The sequence below is a fragment of the Maylandia zebra genome, linkage group LG20, assembly GCF_041146795.1.
Source record: "Maylandia zebra isolate NMK-2024a linkage group LG20, Mzebra_GT3a, whole genome shotgun sequence".
NCBI lineage: Eukaryota > Metazoa > Chordata > Actinopteri > Cichliformes > Cichlidae > Maylandia > Maylandia zebra.
In genome coordinates, this window is record NC_135186.1 from 10175215 (window position 1) to 10199262 (window position 24048).

Below are 24048 nucleotides of genomic sequence, written 5' to 3' on the forward strand. Positions count from 1 at the left end.
GGCCTCTAAACGTCAGATTGAATCTGGACACAGAAGGCGGGGGTGGGTGGGGGGTGGCAGGAATGGCATCATAAGCAAAGGACTTCAATATATTATGTAATGTTTGACACATTTGACTCATCTCCATTAGGTAATTAGTGGCTCACATAAAGTTGTGATTCTTTCTGTTGGAATAAGATCAAACTGGGAGGGGGGCTGCCCAAAGTGTGCGCAGAGGTCCTTTCTTTGGAGGTGGACAATAGTGTCGCTAGTATTGTTACCGAGTCGATACTAGCGCGATAGGACCAATACTTTGTTTTTGTTTTTTCTTTTCTAAATTCAGCATGAAGCCCACTCAACTGTCTTAAATAAATTATTTATTCTTTTTTAAATGTAATTAATGTTTTTTCTTGGAAATGAACCTCAAACATGCACTATGAAAAATGTCTGAAACTTTTTGTGTTGACTGTCATGTCTATTTTAGCCTGTAGCACATAAGCTGAACTAACATGCTTTAGAGACAGAAACTTTAACATTCCAGGTCTCCAAAAACAAAAACAGTTTTAAAAAATGAGCTCACAAATCATGACCCATGCTCTCCTCTACACAAGCTGCCTTTATAGCTTAAATATATTGGTATATGCAATAGACTCTGTACTTACTTGGTATCGGACCAACACCAAAATTTGGGGCCTTCCATCAATTCGCTCAGCATATTGAATTTATGGTGAGTATTGCCTCTCTAACTGTGAAATTTAAAAATAAAAGACATATTGTATGTATAGGAGTGACAAAAACAAAATGCATGTACTAATGCATAAAAGAACAACTGTTTAGTTTAATCTTGTAATGTCCTCCCTTCGCAGTGTAAACGTAATCACAGACTGTGTTTGTTGTGTTGCAAACCCAGCTGTTAAAAGCCTTATAGAGTGGATCTGGAATATGCCCTCCAAAACCTGGTTGCATGTGTTGCTAGGTTTTTGTGAAATAAGCCTACAGTATGTACACTTTTACATCCACGCCTCCACCCCAGACTGTTATATAATTCTTTTCTAAAGCACATGCAGATCAGACTGTTTCTCAGGGATCAAACATTTTCTGGTGTATGAGATCAAAGGCCACAGTTTCACGAGATTTAGCCTCTAAAGGAACTGAATAGAGATTAGATAAGACATCAGTACAGTAAGTTGACAGAAAAGTCATATTAGAGAATACAGGGATGGGAGGGATGAGGAACCTTTATTTATAGAGCACATTAAAAGCCTAGCACTTTGGTATGCCTAGGCTTTTAATGTGCTCTATAAATAAAGGTTGTTGATTCCTACACTGGCACTCCTCATGTCTTGCTCCTCCTCTACTTTCCTGTCATACCTACTTTCGAGTAACGGATTTCTAAAAATTCCTGGAAAAACACTCATTATGTCTCATTAAGCAAAGCAGCAACTGCGAATATGGTCAGGCAAAGCAGATTCGAATGTGATGCAGTAATCCTCGCCATGCAGACAAAACAGAAACAATGCTGTTTAAGAGGATAATATATACATCAAATACAAGTTAATGAAGTTGAACTAGTCATTAGTCTCTTTCTGAATCTGGTTGATACATTTTTCCTGAAGTGTGGTTGTTTTTGTTCTGTGAGTCCACTTTTCCAAAGTTTTGTAACTCAATTATTTTTCAAGCTCTCTCCATTAGGTGGGTGCTTATATTTATTGTCAACCGCACCATAAAGGTCAGCATGGCCAGGGGCTGTAGATCCACTCCACCCTCCTGGCCACCCCTTCTCTTGGAGTTGGACTGTAAGGGCTTTTGATGTGGAAAATGTTAGGTTGTCGTACACACTACAGTGCATTTAACAGGACTGCATTTGTTGGATTCCTCATCCATAAACTCCTCCTTTTTCCTGTTAGGCTCCTTTTTTCACCATCATGTATTCTCTCTCTTATCTTTCTGTTTTTCTCCAGCTGATCCCTCCTTAATATCGGCCGAGCTCCTTTTTCTACTCAAGTCACTTTTCTTCCCTTTATCTCAAAAAACAAAACAAAAAAAGTCTCCCTCCCATTCATCACAGTCACGCATCCTCACACTATTTATTTACCAGGCCTCCTATGGTAATACAACTTATTCCTCTAGGCCTGTCACATGACTTCAGTGTGATATACAGTAAGAACACACATTTCTCCTTCCTCTTGTGAATTCCACTTCAAAATTATGATGAGCTCGATGAAAGCTTAATAATGGCAAAAAGAAAAAGAAGCCTTGTGATGGTGCAATAACCCACCAATCTACTAGAAAATGCGCGCCTGTTTCCCGTGGGGTTGTGCATGCTTGACAAAAGACTTTGCATAACACAGACATATCATTCTCTCTAAATCAGCTGAGATGTTTTGTGCTCTCTGGCTTCTTGACTGTTGTCAGGCCAGAGAAAAAAAGACGGTGAATGGCAATGTGCAATGTTATAAGAAAGAAAGAAAGTCATTTTAGATATTAAAACCTTTACATTTTTATATTTCGTGTTGAATTAAAGTCTTATAATGTCTGTCACAGTTTGCCATGTCATTACCGTACAACGACAGACTTTTCTTTTGGATCATTTCGACAGGTAAATCGATTTTTGATGCTGTCGGTACTATTTTGCCACCAACGGTTAATTTCTGTCGCACCTGCAAGGTTTCAGCGGGCAGTACGACTCCGCCCCTCGCGTCACGTTTCCTCGGAAACACCAGCAAACATGGCTGCTTTGAGAAAAAGTGATGTTGAGAAGCCGTTTTTATAAGAGGAAAGACGAGCTACAAAAGGTAACCGTTTTTTTAATGTTTTGTTTTTATCGTAAGAGTGACACAGAGCAAACACTGTATTATTATTATTATTTGCTTTAGCTGGCCCCACTTTCTTGCTCTTCAAGCTAGCTCAGCTCGAATAAAAGACAGATCAGTTTTCTTTTAGGATTATTCTGATTGAATGTTATGGTGCTTGGGACAAATGTCACACTGGCACTACGGAAATATAACCTAACCCTACTAAACCGCCAAAAAGAGCCGCTTAAAACTACATTTAAATTTCAGCAATAGTGGCCAGTTTTTAATATTAATTTATTTTCCTGTTGCGTGAAAGAACTGGCTCTCAGTCATTGAATGACTTCACCTGGATTTAACAGATTTGCTATGTCTATTTCTGTATGCCGTTATCATTAAGGCTTGCTCGGTAATGTAGTCCTGTGCCCTTCATAAGTAAGGTGACATGGAGGTAGAAGACAGGAGAAGCCCCGCAGAGGTGGAGCCTGACAGGTGTGGACAGCTGGATGTCCACCTCAGTCCAGGTGAGGAGAGTAAATGGTAAATACCAGATCCTGCTGCTTCATGTAGCTTTCAGAAAAAAAACCTTTAAGTCTCACAGATATACATTACTTTATCCATAACTACACCTATATAAAACAGCCCTTTTTTAGCTTGAGACTGAGATATGCTGATTTATTTCAGATGATCCAAGTGATGAAACCTTTAAAGCTGAAGAGTCAGATGTGCCTGCTGATTTGGACTGGTTAGAAGAATTGTCTGAGTGGGTGTTTGCTATTTTTTTTTTTTTTTTTTGAGAACTATTGGGCAGTTAAATCCAAATGGCAGTGTGTCTTGTATTCAAAACCACGGTGCATGTTTCGGTCAGATATTGTTATACAAAGCAATAAAGTTCAATTTCTGTTTTTTATTTCAGCATCTGTTGAAAGTCTGTTACATCATATACTTCCATACATGAAAGACAGTCTGTGAATAATAGTGTGTGTATCTAAGAGTTTGCATCACATAAGGAGCCTTTTCTAAATGTAATTCTGCATCTGCCCCAAGAGAGGATGATGGTGTTGACGATGGTGACCTTGCGGCTATGGCTGACGGTTGTAAGAAGAGGAGTTATGCCGAGACAGCACGGATGTTCAAGCTGAGACGAAACCTCGACCAGCTGGACTGCTTTCACGGACAGAAGGAGCATGACGTGTTGAAAGCCAGGTCTGAACCTGGCACTGACAGACCTCTAGAGCTACAGAAGCTCCTTACCTACATTTTGTGAACCTTTCTAGACTCCACACAAACCAGTACCAGTAGAAAAGCTTTTTTATGAGAATTTTTTTTAAAAATACACAGGCTTTTGCCCAGTCTTTTCAAAAATGTTCCCCTGTTTTATTCCATTTTTTTCTGCTCCTGCCCTTTTCACACAAGGCCAATCATATCTGTTCCAACTGATTCGGCAATTTGTAGAAAATGATTTCAGCCGAGGACAGAACATTTCTTATAATGTCCTTTCTCCCCACTTTCCTTCCGTCTTTTTATTTGTCTGGACCATGAGCCATTGAGCACCTGATGAACTGTGATGCAGTTCCATGGAAAATGTCTGTCATCTTCCTTTAGCACAGAGCATCAGCGGTCAGCGTGGAGTTATACTTCAGCCACAGTAAACGTGTGTTTAATGGGAACCTAAATGCACCTATCTTTCAACCTGTCTGCAGGCCTTGTCATACCACGTGCCACAATTTTCTTTTTATGACGGTCTTTTGCCACAGCCGCAGATTGTTGTGTTGCACACCATTAGACTGCAAAAGGAACATTGGGCAATTCAAAGCTGTTACAGTGTGTGTCCACTCTCAGCTTTCTAATATCTTCATTTGATTACCTTGTTAGGACACAGAATTACCTCCCTGTTGTTGCAGTGGCCTCAAGGAAATCCATTAGCCAGTGCTCTGTACGCATCCTATTTTAAGTGCCTTGAAAATGTTCACGTTTTTGGTGTTTGTCAGCACTGCAGCTTGTCTTCTTTATCCTGTGTTTTTTTTTTCTTCAGAGAAAAGCTAAAACTCTGTCAACAGAATATTCAAAGTTTGTTGGAGCAGAGGGATAACTTGGAGAGAGAGATAGAACAACAGAAAGTAACAGACAACAGGTGAGTTTAAAATAAACCAACTGGTCTTTGGTACTTTTATTTTGACTAATTTTTTTTGTCTTTCTGTTTAAAATTGTCAGCGTGGCTTTGTTTCGACTGCGAGCCCAGCATAAGCACCTATGTCAAAAGCTGCAGAGTGAGGAGGAGCTCGAGGGCCACATCAACATTGAGCTGAAGCAACTAGAGTGAGTCCAAGAAGAAAACAGGTCTTGATCTAAGAGGCATTAGTACTGCTAGAAAAGGCCAGCACCCTTATTTGCCGCAATTATACCACTGCTTTGACACTGAGAGCAAACACAGAGGGTGGCAGATAATTTTGTTGCAAGAACAGTGTATTTGTGTTTTGGTTTTTTTGCAGTTGTCAGCATGTAACCAAACGGATTTGCTGTGTTTGGGTGTCTGATAAAGCTTCAAACTCAAAAATGTATTTTTCTAACTGGTCTTCATGGATTGTATTTCAGCACTTCAGTGGTATCCTAGAAAACACACCCACAGCTCTGCAGCCCCTTGTGGGTTTTTTTGTGCACTTTTTAGTCATAAAGCCTGGTTACTCAATACAGTAATAAAGGCTATAAACAATTTTGCTGTGTAAAAAATCTGTAAGGAATCCTTTCTCATTCTGCTGTTAGGAAGTGTGGGTTTTTCTAGAGGGAAATAAAATACTGTAATGGTTTCAGTGCAGGTTTAGAAGCTTTTTAAACAATCATACAGCCAGGTTTAAGCTGGCCTCTTATTTGAACGACATTTATAAGATAAAAAAAAAATAACAGTTTAGAAATAGGATAGAATAGGAATACTTTGGGTGTTTCACAGTGCAGTGCAAATCTCTGCGTGGTCAAGCTGACTATAAGCTTACAGCTTGTAATGAGAGTATTTCAGTCAGTTAAAAAATGTCAGTATGAAATGTCTCAGAACAGTGTGAAACTGTTAAAGTCAAAACTTTGTATGAAAAGTGTCACCTCTTGGTGAAACTGCCATTGAAAGAAAAGGGCGTGTTTATAGTTTAAAGTAGAGGGATCGGGGATTTTTAATTGCATGTGTTTTCAGGGCTGACAGCTGGCTGATATTGAGGTGGTAATATTCATCGTATTGACTCTACAGATACTTAGTGTTTTTAGAGTTCTCCCATTCATTTTATTCCATCTGCATGCATTTGTCCTTGCTCCTCAGACTGGAGCTGAGTGAGGTGGAAGTTGAGCTTGGCAGATGCTCCTTGCTCCGGCAGGAGGTGCAGGAAGAGGAGCAGCTCTTCCAGGTTCTTAAAGCCCAGAAGGCAGCAACGAGGCTGCAGCAGGAGAGGGAAGCCAGCCAAAACCTGCAACTCAAGATGAAGAATCTGAGGGAGTATGGAAAACAGCCATATTTACCCTCCTAAAAGCTTTGCTTTTTCCCCTGATTTGTTGTCCTTATTATGCATAGACAATTCAAAGCGATTTGTCATTATGTGAATAACTAAGAGTGATGTGTTGCACATAACCTGAGTGAAATGACTCTTGTAGGCACATTTTGTTCCTGTGTATCCATTATATTTAAAGCATGTGATTATTTTCGTGAGAAGCCTCTATCACAAGCCAAAAATAGCCATGTGATGATAACACTCTGTGTGTAAGTGTCTGTGATTCTCTTCTGATAGTAAACAGGCAGCCATGCTAAAGAAAGAGAAGACTGAATGTCAGACGAAAATCGAAGAGGGCCGAGAGAGCCGCAAAATAGCTGCCAAGTACTTGAAACAGACTGTAAAAAGGTAATCAGCTTTCAAACCAATAAACAGTGTCAGAGGGGTAAAACAAAGATGTGAATTATCTCAGAGGACTCATTGGAGAGCTGGCACGTCCTATTGATCATTCGCACATCCTGGCAAATTGCATTACAAGCAGAGTAGACATGACACTTGAAAGAGCTCAGATTTATACATCATTGATCTAGCTGAAAGTGATCTGAGAAGACAAAAAATCTATTCAAATCTTGATTTTTCTAAAAATCACTAATTACTCAAGCCATTAGAGTCTGTTCTGGTGTATAATAATTTTGCATGATATTTCACAAATGTAAATTTTAGCACAATCTACACTTCAATTGAACCCATTGTGGAAATGTAGTGAGACCATCATAGGTCCTATTGTATATATTTTTTTATTTGTTAATGGAAACAAATTCTACACAGAAATAGCTGGTGCCTAGAAAGCCAAAAACTATAAAAACTCCAATAAGCCAATAGTTGACCTTGTGGAAATCCCATTTATACATTATGAACACACAATTTTATTAAAGGTTGTAAAAACTACACATACAATTGTATGTATGCTTACCAAATATGTATTTGTCTGTGGCTGAAGATAATCTGAAAATATTTGCTGTTACTTCCAAGTTTATTCCACCTATAAGTTGACTTGAATTCTGTCCTTTTGTACTACTTACGATGTCACCAGTGTAAATTTGGCTCAACCTTGGGTTTTTAATGCCAGGCAATAATAGCACATTTGCTGTTTTCTCTCTGTGCTGTATTTGACATTTTGCGTGCTTAGTTGGTGTCCCCATTTCATTCAGGATGAATCAGCAGGAGGCTGAGAGGGAGCGGCAGAACCAAGAGTTACTGGAAAAGAGGTTACAGGCTGTAAAGTCATTGAAAACTAACATAGAAGCAACCCAAGTAAGCAAAAGAACAGCATAACATTGTGGTTGTTTCATTAATGATGAGATAAAAAAAGCCTATATGTTATTATTTTTTTATATCACTACTGTGCTTTTTGGTTACTATAACATCATTTTAAGTGCCTAAATTAACATTTGCATTATGAATTATTTAGCAATGAAGCTATGAAGTCATAGTGATCCAACTAGGCTCACTTTGAGTTGTGTGTGGATATGTACTGTTGACAATGCTTTGTTTCTGTTTATTGCTGTATTTTCTGATTAAACATATGATTCAAGGCAAATTGTGTGTCTAAAGAGAAAATGTCTCTTTGTCTGATGTCTCTGCCTTCAAACAGTCAGTTCAGTCTTAAAGCTGCATGTGGTCGAGTATAGCTTTATTAATCTGCCGTTGTTTCCTTAGGAGAATTTACAGGTCCAGCAAAGCAGAGCCAGAGCTAATGCCCAGAAGAAGGAGCAGCTACAAAGACAACTGAGAGAATCCCTGCAGGCCCAAGGAATCAACAGTATGAAACATATGTACCAGCAGAAACAACAGCAGGAAACAAAACGTAAAGAAGGGTATGTCCTCTCCTCTACTCTCCTCTCCTATCCTCTCCTCTCCCACACGCATGTCCTCCACTCCCACTCCATGCAGCAACGTGTGGGTGTTTTCTCTCACTGTGTGCTGAGGAATGCATGACCCCATTTCAGGATAATGCAGTGTTGTCGATTTACCCTTCTCAGGGAATTTCAGGAGAGCCAGAAGTCAAAAAGAGTGGAGATTGTTTCAAAAATCCTTCAGGAAGAACAGCTGACGAATAGGAGGCAGAGGAAGCCGGCACTGCTACTGCCCAAACCCTCAGCCACTGAGAAGTTCCTATCTCTGAGGAGGGCAAGTGAGAAGCTCCCGTACTACCTGGATTCTGTTCCCCCATCAGCTGCTGAGGAGAAAGCCACAATCGTGAGGGGGAATCTAAGATCTGAGATGCCTACTATGAAATGATTGCTTGGAGGGCATTTTGAGCAATTTATAATGAATCGTTCGTGTGTGTTTGTATTTGTCCAACAGTTCAGAGATTTCAGTGACACCAGCAGCTCCTCGTCATCGTCAGCTTGCTCTGATGTTGAGGACCTGGAGGGGACTGAGGATAACGAGGAGAAAGTGAATCACCAGATCCCTACTGACAGCCTGGCTGAGCCTGAATTCTCCGGACTGTGGGACCAACACATCAAGGTTGACTAAAACAACAGCCGACCGAAAGCAAACCTATGCAACCTGCTAAATTTAAATGGCCATAAATCACGTACCATTCAGCAGGCACATTAATATCCTAAAGATTGCACTCGAGACTCCTGCTGGTTGGAGCATATGCATTAGACTGGAATGGGAATAACTCAGCATGGTCACAGTGAAGCTTGTTTCAGGCAGGTGAAAAGAGACGCCATACACATACACATAAACTCTGTACAAAGAGTCAGCAGTCAGGCCTCAGTGCTGAGGGAACAAGGTAGAGCTCTGTTTTTGAAAACTTGTGTTATTTATTTGGCATTAATAATGATTCTGAAAGCATTAATGTGATTAGTCACATTAAAGAGAGCACTGTTTACATTTTAGAAATCGACAGCTAGCCAATTTTTTCCCATTTGTACATAAGCAATTGCAAGACTTTCCATCCATCATACTCTAGACAACAACTACAGCTTAGCTAATATTTTAATATAGAGATCATTTATTTCAATATATATATAAAATAAGTCAAATTGAGTTGTGTTGATCATATCAGCATTGGCCTACAGTGACAATTTTGAGATCGTTCCATGGGAGTTGACGTTAAAGGTGAAAGTTTCTACACTAGCTCACTGACATGAAGATGAGAAGCCTCTGTGTCTAATCTGGAGCCCCAGCGCTCTTGAAATGTGGGGCGACGGACATCACTTCTCATTGTGCCGGTGCCTGTGAGCCCAGAGCGAGCGTAGCGTTGCAGCTCAGAGGTCTGAGCGAGTGACAAGCCAAGTGGAAGTGATCTCTCCTCCTAAAATACAGATCAGACTGACACCCTCATCAAAGGGTACTTTTCAACACAGCCAGCACAACAGCAGAGCAGAGCGATACAATAAAGCTAATGAGATGATTCATGAGGGGGAGAACAGTGATTAAATGTCAACACGTCACTTTGTAACAAAGTTATAAAAGCGCTCTACAGTGCAGAATAAAGCATGGACGGAATAAAAATACAAAACGCTGAATAAGGCAGCCTTGTAAACCACACCAATACCACTAGTATCAAATCCACTATCTTGATCCATAATGATACAGTATCTATCCGTTTTCTACCAATTATCTAATTCAGTGTCAGGGGGTTGGGGGAGAAGGGTATTATTTATGACATAAAGCTCACACACTATTTTTAGACAACTGTGATAACATGTAGTAAGTATGACTCTTGAAAATCAAGTTTTGGTTAGATATCCTTTATTAATCCTGACAGAGCAACTCATTCCCTCCATTTAATCCATCCTTACTAGGAGCAGTGGGCAGTGCCTCTGCAGCCAGTGCTCCAGCTGTAAGCATATGGTCAAGGGCACAGTGACAGGAGAATTAACTTAGCATGTTTTTGATGGCGAGAGAAACTGGAGCCAGAGTGCTGTGTACATGCCTGTGCCCTAAGGTGAAGGTATTTTAAAATAACCTTGTGCCCAAGTTAATTTCTGACACTAGAAAAACCTGTTCGCTATACAGTATGTTGGATGTGTTAGACCAAGCCTAAAAATGATTTAAACTTCCAACTATTGAATAACAAAAGCACCTTAAGAAAACTTTTTGGATGATGAAGTTACCTGTTGTTTTATCACCATACAAACTCCTACATGTTCTATTCCAGGAATGTCAAACTCATTTTACATATTACAAGTGGACGGGACCATGAAACTCCTCTATCTGTTGGTGTAAATGAGTTTAACTCCACATTTAATCCTTCAGATAATTTAAAATAAGAAAAAGAAGAGCAATTTCAACAGTAGTTTCCCAGTTTTTCTACATGGCAGAGAAATGAAGGACGACTCTGGGTTTAAATTATAAGAAATTATGATCCAGAAAAATGATCTCCCTTTTCTTTTTTTTTCTTTTTTTTTTGTACTGTGGATCCATTTGGCTGTAATCTTTGAGTATCTTATAGTAGATTATTACTAATTAGCAGTTGTTGCTTTGCTTGTGTGGTTACAGAAAATGCCCAATGAGAATACTACACTGGTGCAAACACAACTGAGGCAAGAAAAACCTCCAATAGCGAGTGGAAAGCTCAATATGACTGCTAAAAGAAATCGTGGAAAAGAGTTAAAAGGGCCTCCATTCATTAGTAAACCAGAGGTCATCCTCTTCAAGGTATGAGGGGTTTTTTCAGTCCCAAAACACAAAAATGTATGTCTTTATTTTATTGTAGAATCTTTACCTTAAAATATAAAGTGCTATAAGGTAACTGCTGTTGTGATTTGGCACTATATAAGTAAAACTGAACTGAACTGAATTATTATATTAAATGTTTTGGTCTATTTTAGGACTTTGATGTGGGAAAAATGTACAAGAAGAAAATTGTCCTGACTAATATCAGCTACGCAGTTATTAACTGCAAGTTTCTCGGGGTCTCCCCTCACTTGAAGAACTTTTTCACCATCAAGTAAGTTTTGTGTTTTATTAATTATAACAGCTATAACAGTAAACAAAGACCTAAAGTATTTGTTTTAGGCAACAATTTTAGGAAAATCTTTCTAAAATTCTCAATAGGCAATATTACCATATTGAAGTTGATTCAGGAAGAGCCAATTACTCCAGTTCTACGAATCATGACAGACAAAGTAAATATCTCTGAAGGGAAAACCAACATAGCATAGCATCACGCAGCCCACTAGAACCCCTACTGAATCCCAGCTGAGGACAAAATAGATATATTTATCTCATAGAGATGAGAGAGACACCGGGGGGGGGGGACTGCATTAACGCAGCGGTGTTGCTTCATGGTTGTGCTCGTTTGCGGGTTAAAGTATTGAAGTGGTCGGGAAATCTGGTTTCAGACATCTGATAGTGTGGCACCAGAAACGGATAAAATTCCAGAAATCAAACATTAAAGGTCTGTTGTGATAAACTCCCATATGTATTAAACCGCTTCAGTTGTCACATTGAAACATCTGGTCGTGCATCACCATTTAGCAACCACTTCTTGTCATTTTTTAAAATATGATGTGGAGTGGTCGTGAAAGAAAAGCCTATCCTCCCACATATGGATGCCAGCTTGGATCACCACGCTCACAGCTCCTCTTACGAGGCTCAGCTACATGAGTCAGTCCATGTCTCTTCTATCTCCTCTCTATCAGCATGCCAGCAGCCCACAGGCCGAGCAGAGATGCATTGTTCTCCAGGTCACTCACTGTGTATCACTTTCCCATCAGCTCTCCCATGGCTTGATGTGGTTTCTTCATCTCTTTTCTTTCTGCCTGACTGAGTTGAAGAATCTCGCAGGCTACAGCAGGGTCAGCTTGAACACTACTGATGCCGTTCTTGAGCTTTAGTGCAGGACCACTTGTCTGAACGTATCACCTTCTACATGCGAGTTCTCAATTGCAAACTCACATGTACAAAATGCACTTAAATACCAAATGGGTAAATGCACGCATACTGTATACAAAGCATAACACTCACTGTTTTTCTAGTATCTTCCTTTTATTTGAGAGAAGTAAAGTTGGTCGTCTCTTTGATTTTATTGATTTTACTTGTAGGTGCACATATTATAGTTTCACATTAGCTTCACATTTGCAGACATCAGATTAGTTCTACAGCACTAAAATAATAAATGCTGCGCCTGCTTTTCGTTCATTTTAATCACAACAAAATAAAAATAAGAATGTGTGAAAATTTTGAATTCATAAATTGTAACACAAAGCTCTAGTCAATTCAGTACATTCAGGCTTTCTGTTAATACAGCCTTACAAGGTCTGATATGCTCTATTACTCATTGTGGCTAACCTCCCATTAACCATCATGATACTACATGTCATGCTGTTGGATGACCATCCCCCAAATCCTGGACATTTTAATCACTGGATGCCTCATTAAATTTGTTACAGGAAGACAGCTGAAAATCTGAAATAACCAGATGGTAGGCAATCCGCATAGCAACCTATTGTATAAAGTGAGGAAAATGTATTCAGGCATATGCAGAGCAATAATAATATGAGCTCTCAAGGTTTAAAAAATAGCAGTTACTTCACAGCTGTTTGGTGTTGTTTTTGTGGTTTTACAAATAGAAGAATGCTATGTGGTTATAAGGTCCAAACCTGTGTTACATACTCGGAAAGCCCTGGATCAGGAGTTGCTGGTTGGTGTTTGCAAAATAATCTTTGAATCTTTGAATTAGAAAAATGTAAATGCTCTTTACAAAACTACACTCAACAAAAATATAAACGCAACACCTTTGTTACTGCTCCCATTCCCCATGGGATGGACGTAGAGACCTAAAATTCATTCCAGATACACAATATAACCATCCCTCCCAAACAGTGGTCACAAATCAGTCCAAATGTGTGGTAGTGGGCACATCTGCTATATTGAGATAATCCATCCCACCTCACAGGTGTGCCACATCAGGATGCTGATCTGACATCATGAGTAGTGCACAGGTGTACCTCAGACTGCCCACAACAAAAGGCCACCCTGGAATGTGCAGTTTTTTGCGCTATTGGGGGTCTGGGGACCCAGAACCGGTCAGTATCTGGTGTGACCACCATTTGCCTCATGCAGTGCAACACATCGTCGCATGGAGTCTATCAGATTGTCAATTGTGGCCTGTGGAATGTTGGTCCACTCCACTTCAATGGCTGTGCAAGGTTGTTGGATATTCGTGGGAACTGGTACACGCTGTCGTATACGCCAGTCAAGCACATCCCGAACATGCTCAATGGGTGACATGTCCGGTGAGTATGCTGGCCATGCAAGAACTGGGACATTCTCAGCTGCCATCTGCCCTGAACAATGTGAACCATGATTCATCTGTGAAGCGCACACCTCTCCAACGTGCCAGACGCCATCGAATGTGAGCATTTGCCCACACAAGTCTGTTACGGCGACGAGCTGGAGTCAGGTCAAGACCCCGATGAGGACGACGGGCATGCAGTTGAGCGTCCCTGAGACGGTTTCTGACAGTTTGTGCAGAAATTGTTTGATTGTGCAAACCAATTGTTCCAGCAGCTGTCTGGGTGGCTGGTCTCAGACGATCTTGGAGGTGAACCTGCTGGATGTGGAGGTCCTGGGCTGGTGTGGTTACACGAGGTCTGCGGTTGTGAGGCCGGTTGGATGTGCTGCCATATTCTCTGAAACGCCTGTGGAGACGGCTTATGGTTGAGAAATGAACATTCAATGCACGGGCGACAGATCTGGTTGACATTCCTGCTGTCAGCATGCCAATTGCACGCTCCCTCATTGCTTGTGGCATCTGTGGCATTTTCCTGTGAGACAAAACTGCACATTCCAGGGTGGCCTTTTGTTGTGGGCAGTCTGAGGTACACCTGTGCACTACTCATGATGTCAGATCAGCATCCTGATGTGGCACACCTGTGAGGTGGGATGGATTATCTCAATATGGCAGATGTGCCCACTACCACACATTTGGACTGATTTGTGACCACTGTTTGGGAGGGATGGTTATATTGTGTATCTGGAATGAATTTTAGGTCTCTACGTCCATCCCATGGGGAATGGGAGCAGTAACATAGGTGTTGCGTTTATATTTTTGTTGAGTGTATATTTAAAAAATTCAACTAAATAAAATAAGTTTACATTATATTTGGGATTTGTAGGCAACGGGGTAGAAAGTGAGTAAAAGTATATCATGGCCAGAGTTTCAGCAAAACAATAAAAATACTTGGAGTGAGGCTCTGTATGAATTCATTCATTCAAATGTTAACCCTAAACCTACAATTCAGGAATAAAATGCATTATTATTATTATTAGATTACTTTCTCTCTGGCAATTTAATGATACATGCTCAAAAGGTACCTTACCTGTGAAGACATAAATGTTATCATACACTGATCATCCGTAACATTATCACCACTGACAGGTAACGTAAGTAACACTGATCATCTCTTCATCATGGCACCTATTATTTGGTGAAATATATTTTGTCCAGCAAATGAACACTTTGTCCTCAAAGTTGATGTGTTAGAAGCAGGAATTGTACTGGATAAATGACTGGGTCAGAGCATCTCTAAAACTACTCTTGTGGGGTGTTTCTGCACTGCAGTGCTCAGTATCTAACAAAAGTGGTCCAAGGAAGAAACAGTGGTGAGTCAGTGACAGGGTCATGAGAGGGGAGTGGGCTCGTGTGGTCCGATCTAACAGACAAGCTACTGAAGTTCACGGTGGTTCTGATAGAGAAGTGTCAGAATAGACAGTGCATCACAATTTGTTGTCTATGGGCTGTATAGCTACGGAGCAGTCAAGGTGTCCGTGCTGACCCCCGTCTACTGCTTAAAGCGCCACCAACAAAAAAATGTTCTTGTCTTAGTTTTTATGACATTATAATAAAAATTTTACTACAGCACTGTTGGTTACATCATACTGCAGTCACAGTAGTGATATCAAATGGTTGGAATGATCGTTAAATTTAATATCAAGTTTACATGGTACTACTGTAAATTGTAAGCACCCTGTCACTGTATTTATCAGAATCACAAACTGCACCAGGATCATAAGCAAAACAGCCTAGAAAAAAAATGCTAAGTGGTGTCAGAAATCCTCGGTTTTACAAACTGAGTCACGCTCATACATCCTGACGAATGAATTCACCTGTTATACACCTTCCCTGTATTTTTCAGTGCCTGTTGTGTGTAATTATTCACACATGAAACCACACAGTATTGAGATCAGTCGTGACAACTGAAAAATCATCATGGCTCACCCAGCTAAAAACATTAGCACAGCTAGAGAGAGAACCAGGAACCAGGAACACACTAGACTTTTTCACACCAGCCCATGGTTCCCTGTACGCCCCCTGAATTTCTAAAATTGGCTTCGTTTCCCCCGACACCCCCTGCCCAGCGTAGGTGCATTTGTGCCACAATGGGCTCTGCTGTATCTTTTCACTACTGGTGCAAAAACCACAACAGCCTGGGCTTGCCACATTTGGTGAAAAGCCAGTGCATAGAAGTTGTGTTTTTGCAGTTAGTGCCACATCCTAGCATGTTACTGCAAATGACTGGCTTAGAGGAAGACACCCCTCTGTGGCGTGTATGTTCCTGAGATCAGTTGTGAGAGAAAGCCGTGGACTGTCGTAGAAATGGTGGTACTCGGCAGATACTGAGGGTGTGATCACACGTACGGTTTGTTTCATTTGGTTCAGTCGTTTGGAAGTTTGTTACTGACAAAACTATTCACAGTGGTGACAAAGTAAAAGAGGACCCTTTAAGCCCAACTGCAATTACATTTAATGTCGAGATTTCCTCAATCCTGATAAACCCAATCTGATGAAAACACTGAAAACCATATCAAACCTAAACTGAAATTTGGTCTATTTAAATCAAGAACTGCCATAAATACAGAGACAACATTATCACTTGCACTGCTAATTAATAACCAGATCAAAAAGTACTGCTTTATATGTCATTTGACCTTTTTTTTTTCCCCAATTTAGACTCAAACTGTTTTTAAAAACCTGAAGTCTCATTTACACTGCATTGTAATGGATTTAACTGTACTATTGTTTAACTGTATATTATGCTTTTGTCTTGTTTGCTTGTTGTCTTGTTCTCTCCTTTTTTCTGAAGCAAAGTTTGCTTTCATGCTGTTTAGGAGGCACATGTGCATCTTTGTCTTCTATCTTCTGTGGAAAAACCAAAAAAAAAAACCCAAAATATGAGAAAGTCCAGATGAGCCAAATTGGGCTTTCCCATGCATTGAAACATTAGCCTTAATTTTTCTCTTGTGCCTATTATCATACAGCAGCATACAATCAGAGCTATCATTCAGAGTGAGAGGGAAAGTTATTACACAGGAAAAATAGGATCCTACCGCAGTAAGATCAAATTCAGCGCAGTCCTGGTCCATCCAGGCTTAAATTTTATTCACATTTTCTAAGAAACAAAAAAAAGATGATCCAAGAAAAAAAAATCCTGGCTGTCTGAGAAAAGACCTTAATAAATGAACTTTACTTAATAGATGTGATATGTTCTCTTTGGTGTATTCAGTGTTATTCTCTTGCATTTTGTTTCTATAAAATATGGTCCTTTGTGGCTTCGGTTTGATTTCATTTGTTTTTTGTTACTATATTTGCATTTAACAGTAGCTCTCAACATAACGCATATGACTGACATTACCCATATGGAAAAGAAACTTATAAAAGACTTGCATAAGATGTGGCCTACTTCATATAGTGAATCATGTAAGGCTTATATGATTTTCTCATGAAAGTGGCCACTTTCTCATTACTTTCATATATTGTTTTAGTAAGTATCCAAAACATAAGAATTTCATTTATATAATTTTTCAAAGGATCTTATATCTGTTTTCACTCTTGTATGCTTTTCATACAAGTTTCACACAAGACAGATGCAAACTTTATAAGATTTATATATATCTTTTCCATATGGGTAACACTCGCTAACAGGCTGCAGCCTGAGACACAACACAGCAAGACTAACATAGAATCCTGTTAACAAGTAATTAATCAGTCCTGCTGTCAACGCAGGCTACCGAAAGCATATTTTTACTTTAGCCTAGTTTTCTGTCTTTTACACACACAGTATATGCATGTATAGGAGCAGCTGCGGTTCTAAGACCTGTGCATAGTCAGCAGTACTTATCTTTGAGCAAATACTAATAAGGTCTAAACTAACCTGCTGATGGTAAGCAAGCAAGTAGTAGAAATGTCTAATTTGCAGAAGTTAAGGGTTTTTTTGGTCATAGTATTTAATTGTGGCCTGGGGATGGCACTGGAAAAGTTACTGAATCGGAGAGCCAACTCATTAGAGACATCCTGCTGTGACAAAAAATGTCTGTGGACTTAATGGAAAATCATCCAATGGTTCTGGGGACAGTTTATCCAGACTCGGAAGCAAAAACTAGTCCTACACCCACTGTCACCCATGAATGCCAAATGTATGGTGACAATGGGTGTGAAAAGTCACAAAAGTCAGTAGGTTTTATCTTCCAAGGACGCTTAAACGTTTGTATGCCAGAACAACGTTTATAGAATGCCGTCAGTGTCAGTCGAACATTAACGTGGAGTCTTTCTTATATTTAAACTCAAACTTCGAGTTTCACCTGCTCTTCTAAAGGGCTCTATCACCCTTTTGATTTCTGTAAAAGATTTTTTCACACTGTATAATTGAAGATCCTTAGACAGCCTTATGTATTATGCTTGTATCCAATTGAAACCATCAAGTTGACAAAGTTAGTTTCGTCTTCTCAACTGCCTGAAAACTGTCAAAGTTCATTTCAGTGACTGACATGAGAAAACCACACTGCACTTAACTGAGTCTGTTGTTTTATTAATCGCCCTCTTGGTAGTCTGTCTGTGTCTGTCCATTTAAAAACATCCAAATATGAGCACCAGTCAGCGCTGCAGTTAGACTTAAGTTCTGTGACAGGCCCATATTTATTTCAGCCATCTGCCTGAGTGTCTTTTCAAGCAGCTTCACTTTGGTTTTTGATAGATTAAAAAAATATAACCTGCCTCGAATTTCCCAGAGGAACCCACCCGAGGGATTAATAAAGTTCTATCTAATCTAATCTAATCTAAAGATTTAGTCAGCCTTAAAAAGTTGCAGCTTTTATATGTTGTCTAAAACTGTGAAAAGATTTGTGCATTATTGTACTTTGTAGCCACCTGATATAAAGAGAACCAGATCTCACTTCAGAACAATTAGCACGAGAGAAAGATTATTCAAGTACTATTGACACACATGAGACAGAGTTTTCATGCTTCTCAGTAAATTGCTTTCAGAAGTGGTTGAGTGTGACTATGAGGGTGTTTTAGCTATGCTGAACTGAATTATGGACAGAGACTCCTTATTGATTTACTATAGTAGAAGCCAATGAGGACAAGAATGTATAATTTAACTGAGAGTATAGTCAGTACTACTGTATAACAAAGCTTCACCACCTCAGTCCTCTTCAGTAGATATTAAAGGATAAAAACTGTACAGTATGGCCTCATTTGAAGCGATTTATATAGGGCTGTAGCAGGCTTTTTCAAAGACTGCCTCATTCAGAATTTAATCCCAAGTGAACTGTTCTATTTTCCTTCATATCCCTTCATACCAGCTGTCTTGAAGCTAGGAAGAATAGCACCAATAAAGTAGGAAATCTGACCAGGGAAAAAAAGATGAATGTGCAATGTGACATTTACTACCAGATTTACTCAGGTGGAGTTCTTTCATAGATTTCCAGATCACAGTGGTGAGCTGGATGGCAGCTTCAGCCAGGCTGCTCCAAGTTTTTTACCTGGCAACTGGACCAACAACTTCAAACAACTGCCTTAAGCTAAACTGAATGTCCCTTTGCTCACTGGAGTTGATGATAGTGCACATTATTATACTGTGGTTATAGGTTGTTTGCCGTTTAACTGTGTTTTTTTGTGTGTAGTATTTTTGACGTGTGTGCGTGTGAGACAGTCAATCCTACAAACAAAAACACAGATGTTCTCTTTTTAGTTCATCAAATAGAAGCTGAAGGGCTTGAATGCTTATGTTTCTTATTCACGAAGCAATGCAACAACCAAAACAACATGAACATATTCTACAAAAACAAAACAGTAACGGCACATGAAACTTGCTATAAAAACTAGAAGCTCAACATAAGCTTATTTCCATATTCTTTTCTTATTGTTTTGGGTCTGTACTCCTCGTGTCAACAGAAAGAAAGCTGTAATGTTCATTCTGCTTTTTAACAGAGCTTAAAAAAATGGATGTGAGGCAGAGCGAGAAAAACTTGTATGAATCTCTTCAGAGACTCAGCTCTTCTCTTTTCAGACAAAGACGTTAACTTGGCACCAAGGTGCTCTCATCTACAAACAAAAATCCAGCTACGTCTTTAAATGTAGATTAAAGTTTACTATCACAGCAACAGGATCATAGTATTTTTCAAGCCCAACAACAGTTCGTTTAGGATCTGGTATATATTCTGTAACTGTAGCTGACTCCTAATTATGCTCATAGTTGCGCGGTTCCAACTTCTTGTTTATTTATTGAATTTTGAGAATTCGCCTTGCTTCCCTGGCCGCCTGCCTGCTATATTTATATTGATCGGGCCTCTTCTCGTGTCTCTCAAAGGGCAGCAAGTTATCAAGCTCCTCGGGGCAGCATTAGGGTTTGTGCGAACATGTGCTGTGAGATACACATGTTGGTTTGAAATAGCTCACAGTCCTCATGTTTGTTTTCTTATTTGGAAATAGAATTTTTACTTACTTGTATGATTTCCCCTGCAATATAATAAGGATTAACTGCTATATTTTGTCTAACTATGGATTCCACTTTACATGGCTTTCATATAGAATAGTAGATTTTTGTTTCACTTTGTTTTCTTTGGCTTGTCAAGTGAGCATCAGGTTTACTTTTGACATTAGCTTATTCATTATAGTTTAGTATTTTATTTAGAGCTGCTAATTGTTTGTTGAAAACAGCAAATTTGCTGTACTATATTATTGCTGTCATACTCAGCCAGTCACAACAGATGGCTGCCCCTACCTGAGCCTTGTTCTGCTGGAGGTTTCTTCCTGTTAAAAGGGAGTTTTTCTCTCTCACTGTTGCCAAGTCCTTGCTCAAAGGGAGTCATTTGATTGTTGGGGTATCCTCTGTATCATTGTAGGGTTTTTACCTTCAAGGCAAATGCTGTTATACTTTAAATTTTGTTGCTAATCATACACTTCTTTATACCTCTACCAGAGCTTTGCATTAAACAGTAATATCCAATATCATGTTGTAATGTGACTCACTTTTTAAGCTGTGATCAAGAAATGAAAATAATCTTCAACTTTCTGGCATTTGTGTTTCAGCTTCCAGCCTCCTACTTTGTTATCCACCGGGATGTCATTTGACATGCAGGCTATTTTCCAGCCAATGGTTTGTAGCATCACCACTGCCTATAAACATCTATACTTATTTTTTTCTTTAATATTTATTTTCATCAAAAACTATTTCAGTGGTTATCACCTGTTGTTTGTTTTTAACTTTTGAAATCATACTTACTGTACAAATACTCAATAATAGGGATGAAATTAAGTATTTCTCTGAAGATTAATTGTGTGGTATCTTCCCTGTTTTATCACATGGAATAACTTAAACACAACATGCTAAATAATGAGTCTTTTACAGCAGGTGGATATTTTTTGCTGGCCAAAGTAGCTTCTTCCCGATTTGCCATACACGTAATGGCGTGAGGTTGTTAATTATCCTATCATCTTTCCTGCAAAAGTGTTCTCTGTAAGTGTCTTTCTTAAAATGTTGTGTTCTTCCTTCAAGATGAGTCATCTTATTTAAGATTTGGTTCCACATCCTTTGCAGCAAACAACTCATACAACTCCTCCACTGCCCCACTCTTTGTTTTAGCATCAAATTTTCTGCCGCTTGATCAAACATGAAGCCTTTGTTTTTGCTTACCACAAAATCATTATCTAATCTCTGCAGATCAACGAGGACTTGGAAGGAGAGCTCCAGTTTGCATCAGCTCTGGGTCCCTTCTTTGTGCCCATCAGATGCACTGTAAAGAAATGTATTGTGAGTAGTGAGCTATAGCCAAAGTTTTTGGTAATTACAGATAACTGCTAATTCTGATTTCATAAGCTTGCGTCTTGTGTGTATTTTGTGATGTGAATTTCTTGTCCAGTCTTGCTGTAGCTTTTTACCCTTATAAATTTAGCTCTAATAATTATTTAGGGAAATGAATTTGTGGCTAAACCAATCACACTGCATGGTCACACCACAGAAAAAAACACTGACTGCCTTTTTATTTTTGCTCACTGTCTTATTTAATCAGCTTTCTGTGAATTAATGTATGTAAAACTATGTACTTTGCCTGGCAGCTGTTCACTGACATTGCTAATTACAGGATGTGACTATACTCTTTCTCTAGCTGAAGGTTGACAGCCAGTTTATTGACTTTGGTTCGCACGTTGTGGGCCAGACTATTTCACGGACCATCACACTGACCAACAAGGGTGCACTGGCCACGCATTTCAGCCTGGACAGCTCCACATGTCTCAGTCCAGAAACGAGCTACGTCCAGATGCCACCACAGGTCTCTACCAACACATATGAGGTCAGCTGTTTATGTGGACTGTAAGAGCTAATGTTTCTTGGATACATTAAAGGAGAAACTCCAATATAGCTAATAAAAAAGTCAATTGTTCCTGCTTTTTTTCCATATACATTATACTGCTATTTTGTCTGTAGATTGAACAAGCAAAAGATTTTGAAACCACTGAAAAAAATTGGCATTCATTATTTTCACATGAGAGAATTCCAAAGCTTCTGTCTCAGGATGCCCATACCAGATATTATGGGTAAAAATAAATGAATATATTTGCCTGTTTGTTTATCTGAATAAGGCATCCAGTCAAAACACAGCAACTAACAACCAGAACAGCCCTGAATCCATTGATGCTGAAGATGTCCAATCAAAGCTACAGAGTCGGGAGCTCTCTGCAGGAGAACAGCAAGAACAATCAGGTAAAATATGGACACACACATGACATGATTATCCATCACAGTTTGTGTCCTGAACTAGAAAAACTGAAATCTAAACTACAATACATAATAGCATGAATTCAAAACTGGGCACTCTGTCTTTCTTTTCCCAAATGATTGTCAGTGTGTTTTACTCATGATAAGCACAGGACATGCTAAAATACCAGAATAGCAGTTTTTGATTCTTTGAGTAAAAAGTGCCCCAATGTTGACTGGAGAGACTGTAATGATTTTAGTTAATTTGGTTAATTTGTGCTCTAGTCCTGCTTTTTGGTGATAAAACTTCCCCTAGTGTTATAATCAGCTCATTTTTTTTGTCTAATGCATTTGTTTATGATCTTATTATTATTATTATTATGTCCTTACATGCAAAGTATTCTGACTCTGATTATTAGCCACAGAGTTAGGCTAATTTGTATTTAGTACTGTTTTCGCCAGGTATTAGCATGCTAACGCGCTAAACTAAGATGGTGAACAAGGTTAAATCAGTATATTGTATTCTGTCATTAGCATGCTGTGCAAACACAGCACCACCTTGGTGAGTGATTATAATATGTGGGAGACAGAGAGACAGTGTTACCCTGAAACAGTCTCTGGAAGGAAAATGAGGACTGACAACATCTCCTCGTGGTAGATGATTTCTTTTTTCCTCTGTCTCTCTATTCCTGTTAGGACATTGAGTCCTTGTAAGAACGAAAATAAAAGAACACACACACACAAAGCGGAGGGTTCACCTTGCTCTTACAGCTGGTGGCAACAAGGCATCTTCTCTTTCGTGTTCTCGCGGATCTGAAGTCTACATCACTGCACTCAGCACTTCCTGCTGCTGATGCTTTGATAAGCTGCTCAGTCTTTTGCCTCTGCTCTGCTGGCTTTGGAAATTCTGTGTTGAAGTGGCTCCGACTCTGTTTCTTTATTTTATCTCTATTGTCGAGAAAGGCTCTTGGATGTTGGACCAATTTTGAGGCTGTTGATGTTCCTTTCTGAAGCTGACTGTAGTACATTTTGTCCAATATGTTTTCTGTGTCACAGATTAGTAAATAAAGGTCAGATTGCAGATTGGCATAAAAATGTTCCACACGTGTCCAAGAGGAAAAACAGTGTTATTTGTCAGAGGGCCTATTTGTCTGGATTTAAATGATATTTCTAATTTTCCTCCAGCGTACACTAAAAATACTGCTACAATGAGGCCAAGTATTACTTCTTCTTACTTATCACTTATTACTCTGCTCTTCCATCAACCAATTACAGGTTCACCATTATTGTTTTAGTGTTAGTCCGTACAAGGTGCCCACTTAGAGTAACTGCTCAACAATAAAACTTTGAGATGACTTGCATTTGTGACTTTTATCTGTGTGTATGGCAGTGTCAGAGGGTGTGAAAACTGTTCCTGGAGCTTGTCTTTCATCTGATTTGGACACTCAGACAGACCAGACCCCCTCAGACTCCAGTGACATAAAACTAAGAGATGTAAGTTTTCAGTCCTACTTCAAAAAGGACACCGGCCCTCATGGACTGGGATTGGGGACCGCTGTTCTAAAGTATTCTTTTATCTATTAAATATCCAGAAATAGCATAGACTGGAAAATGCATAGACTTCTGTTAAGTAAGGTAACTATACAGAGTTTTGCAAAGTCATACCCCAAAAGCTCATTACGAGGTCGCAAGAAGCCCGGTCTTTTGTGCTGAAACACATTTTGCCTGGGCTAGTTACAGCTATACATTAATATTTATAGTCTGGTATACAATTGTTGCTAGTAGTAGTACTGTTATGTAATC

At 39.4% G+C, this 24048-nt stretch overlaps 1 protein-coding gene across 7 annotated transcripts in view; it reads left to right on the top strand.

The window, feature by feature from the left end:
* The first annotated feature begins 2645 nt into the window (after positions 1-2645).
* cfap74 (cilia and flagella associated protein 74) overlaps positions 2646-24048 on the top strand; it is a 54093-nt gene continuing 32690 nt past the window's right edge. For 3 of the 7 annotated variants that reach the window (XM_076878493.1, XM_076878496.1, XM_004570938.2), the window contains exons 1-19: positions 2646-2774; positions 3208-3295; positions 3456-3534; positions 3819-3977; positions 4807-4905; positions 4986-5090; positions 6076-6249; positions 6539-6649; positions 7453-7555; positions 7961-8118; positions 8284-8500; positions 8609-8773; positions 10763-10921; positions 11095-11213; positions 20580-20646; positions 21211-21300; positions 21656-21841; positions 22131-22251; positions 23636-23739. In XM_076878493.1, the coding sequence (XP_076734608.1) occupies positions 3217-3295; positions 3456-3534; positions 3819-3977; positions 4807-4905; positions 4986-5090; positions 6076-6249; positions 6539-6649; positions 7453-7555; positions 7961-8118; positions 8284-8500; positions 8609-8773; positions 10763-10921; positions 11095-11213; positions 20580-20646; positions 21211-21300; positions 21656-21841; positions 22131-22251; positions 23636-23739 (2295 nt within the window). In that variant the 5' untranslated portion in view covers positions 2646-2774; positions 3208-3216. Of the gene's footprint in view, positions 2775-3171; positions 3312-3455; positions 3535-3818; positions 3978-4806; positions 4906-4985; positions 5091-6075; positions 6250-6538; positions 6650-7452; positions 7556-7960; positions 8119-8283; positions 8501-8608; positions 8774-10762; positions 10922-11094; positions 11214-20579; positions 20647-21210; positions 21301-21655; positions 21842-22130; positions 22252-23635; positions 23740-24048 lie in introns of those variants that run through there. The other 4 variants (XM_076878497.1, XM_076878494.1, XM_076878495.1 and 1 more) reach the window with 4 other exon arrangements.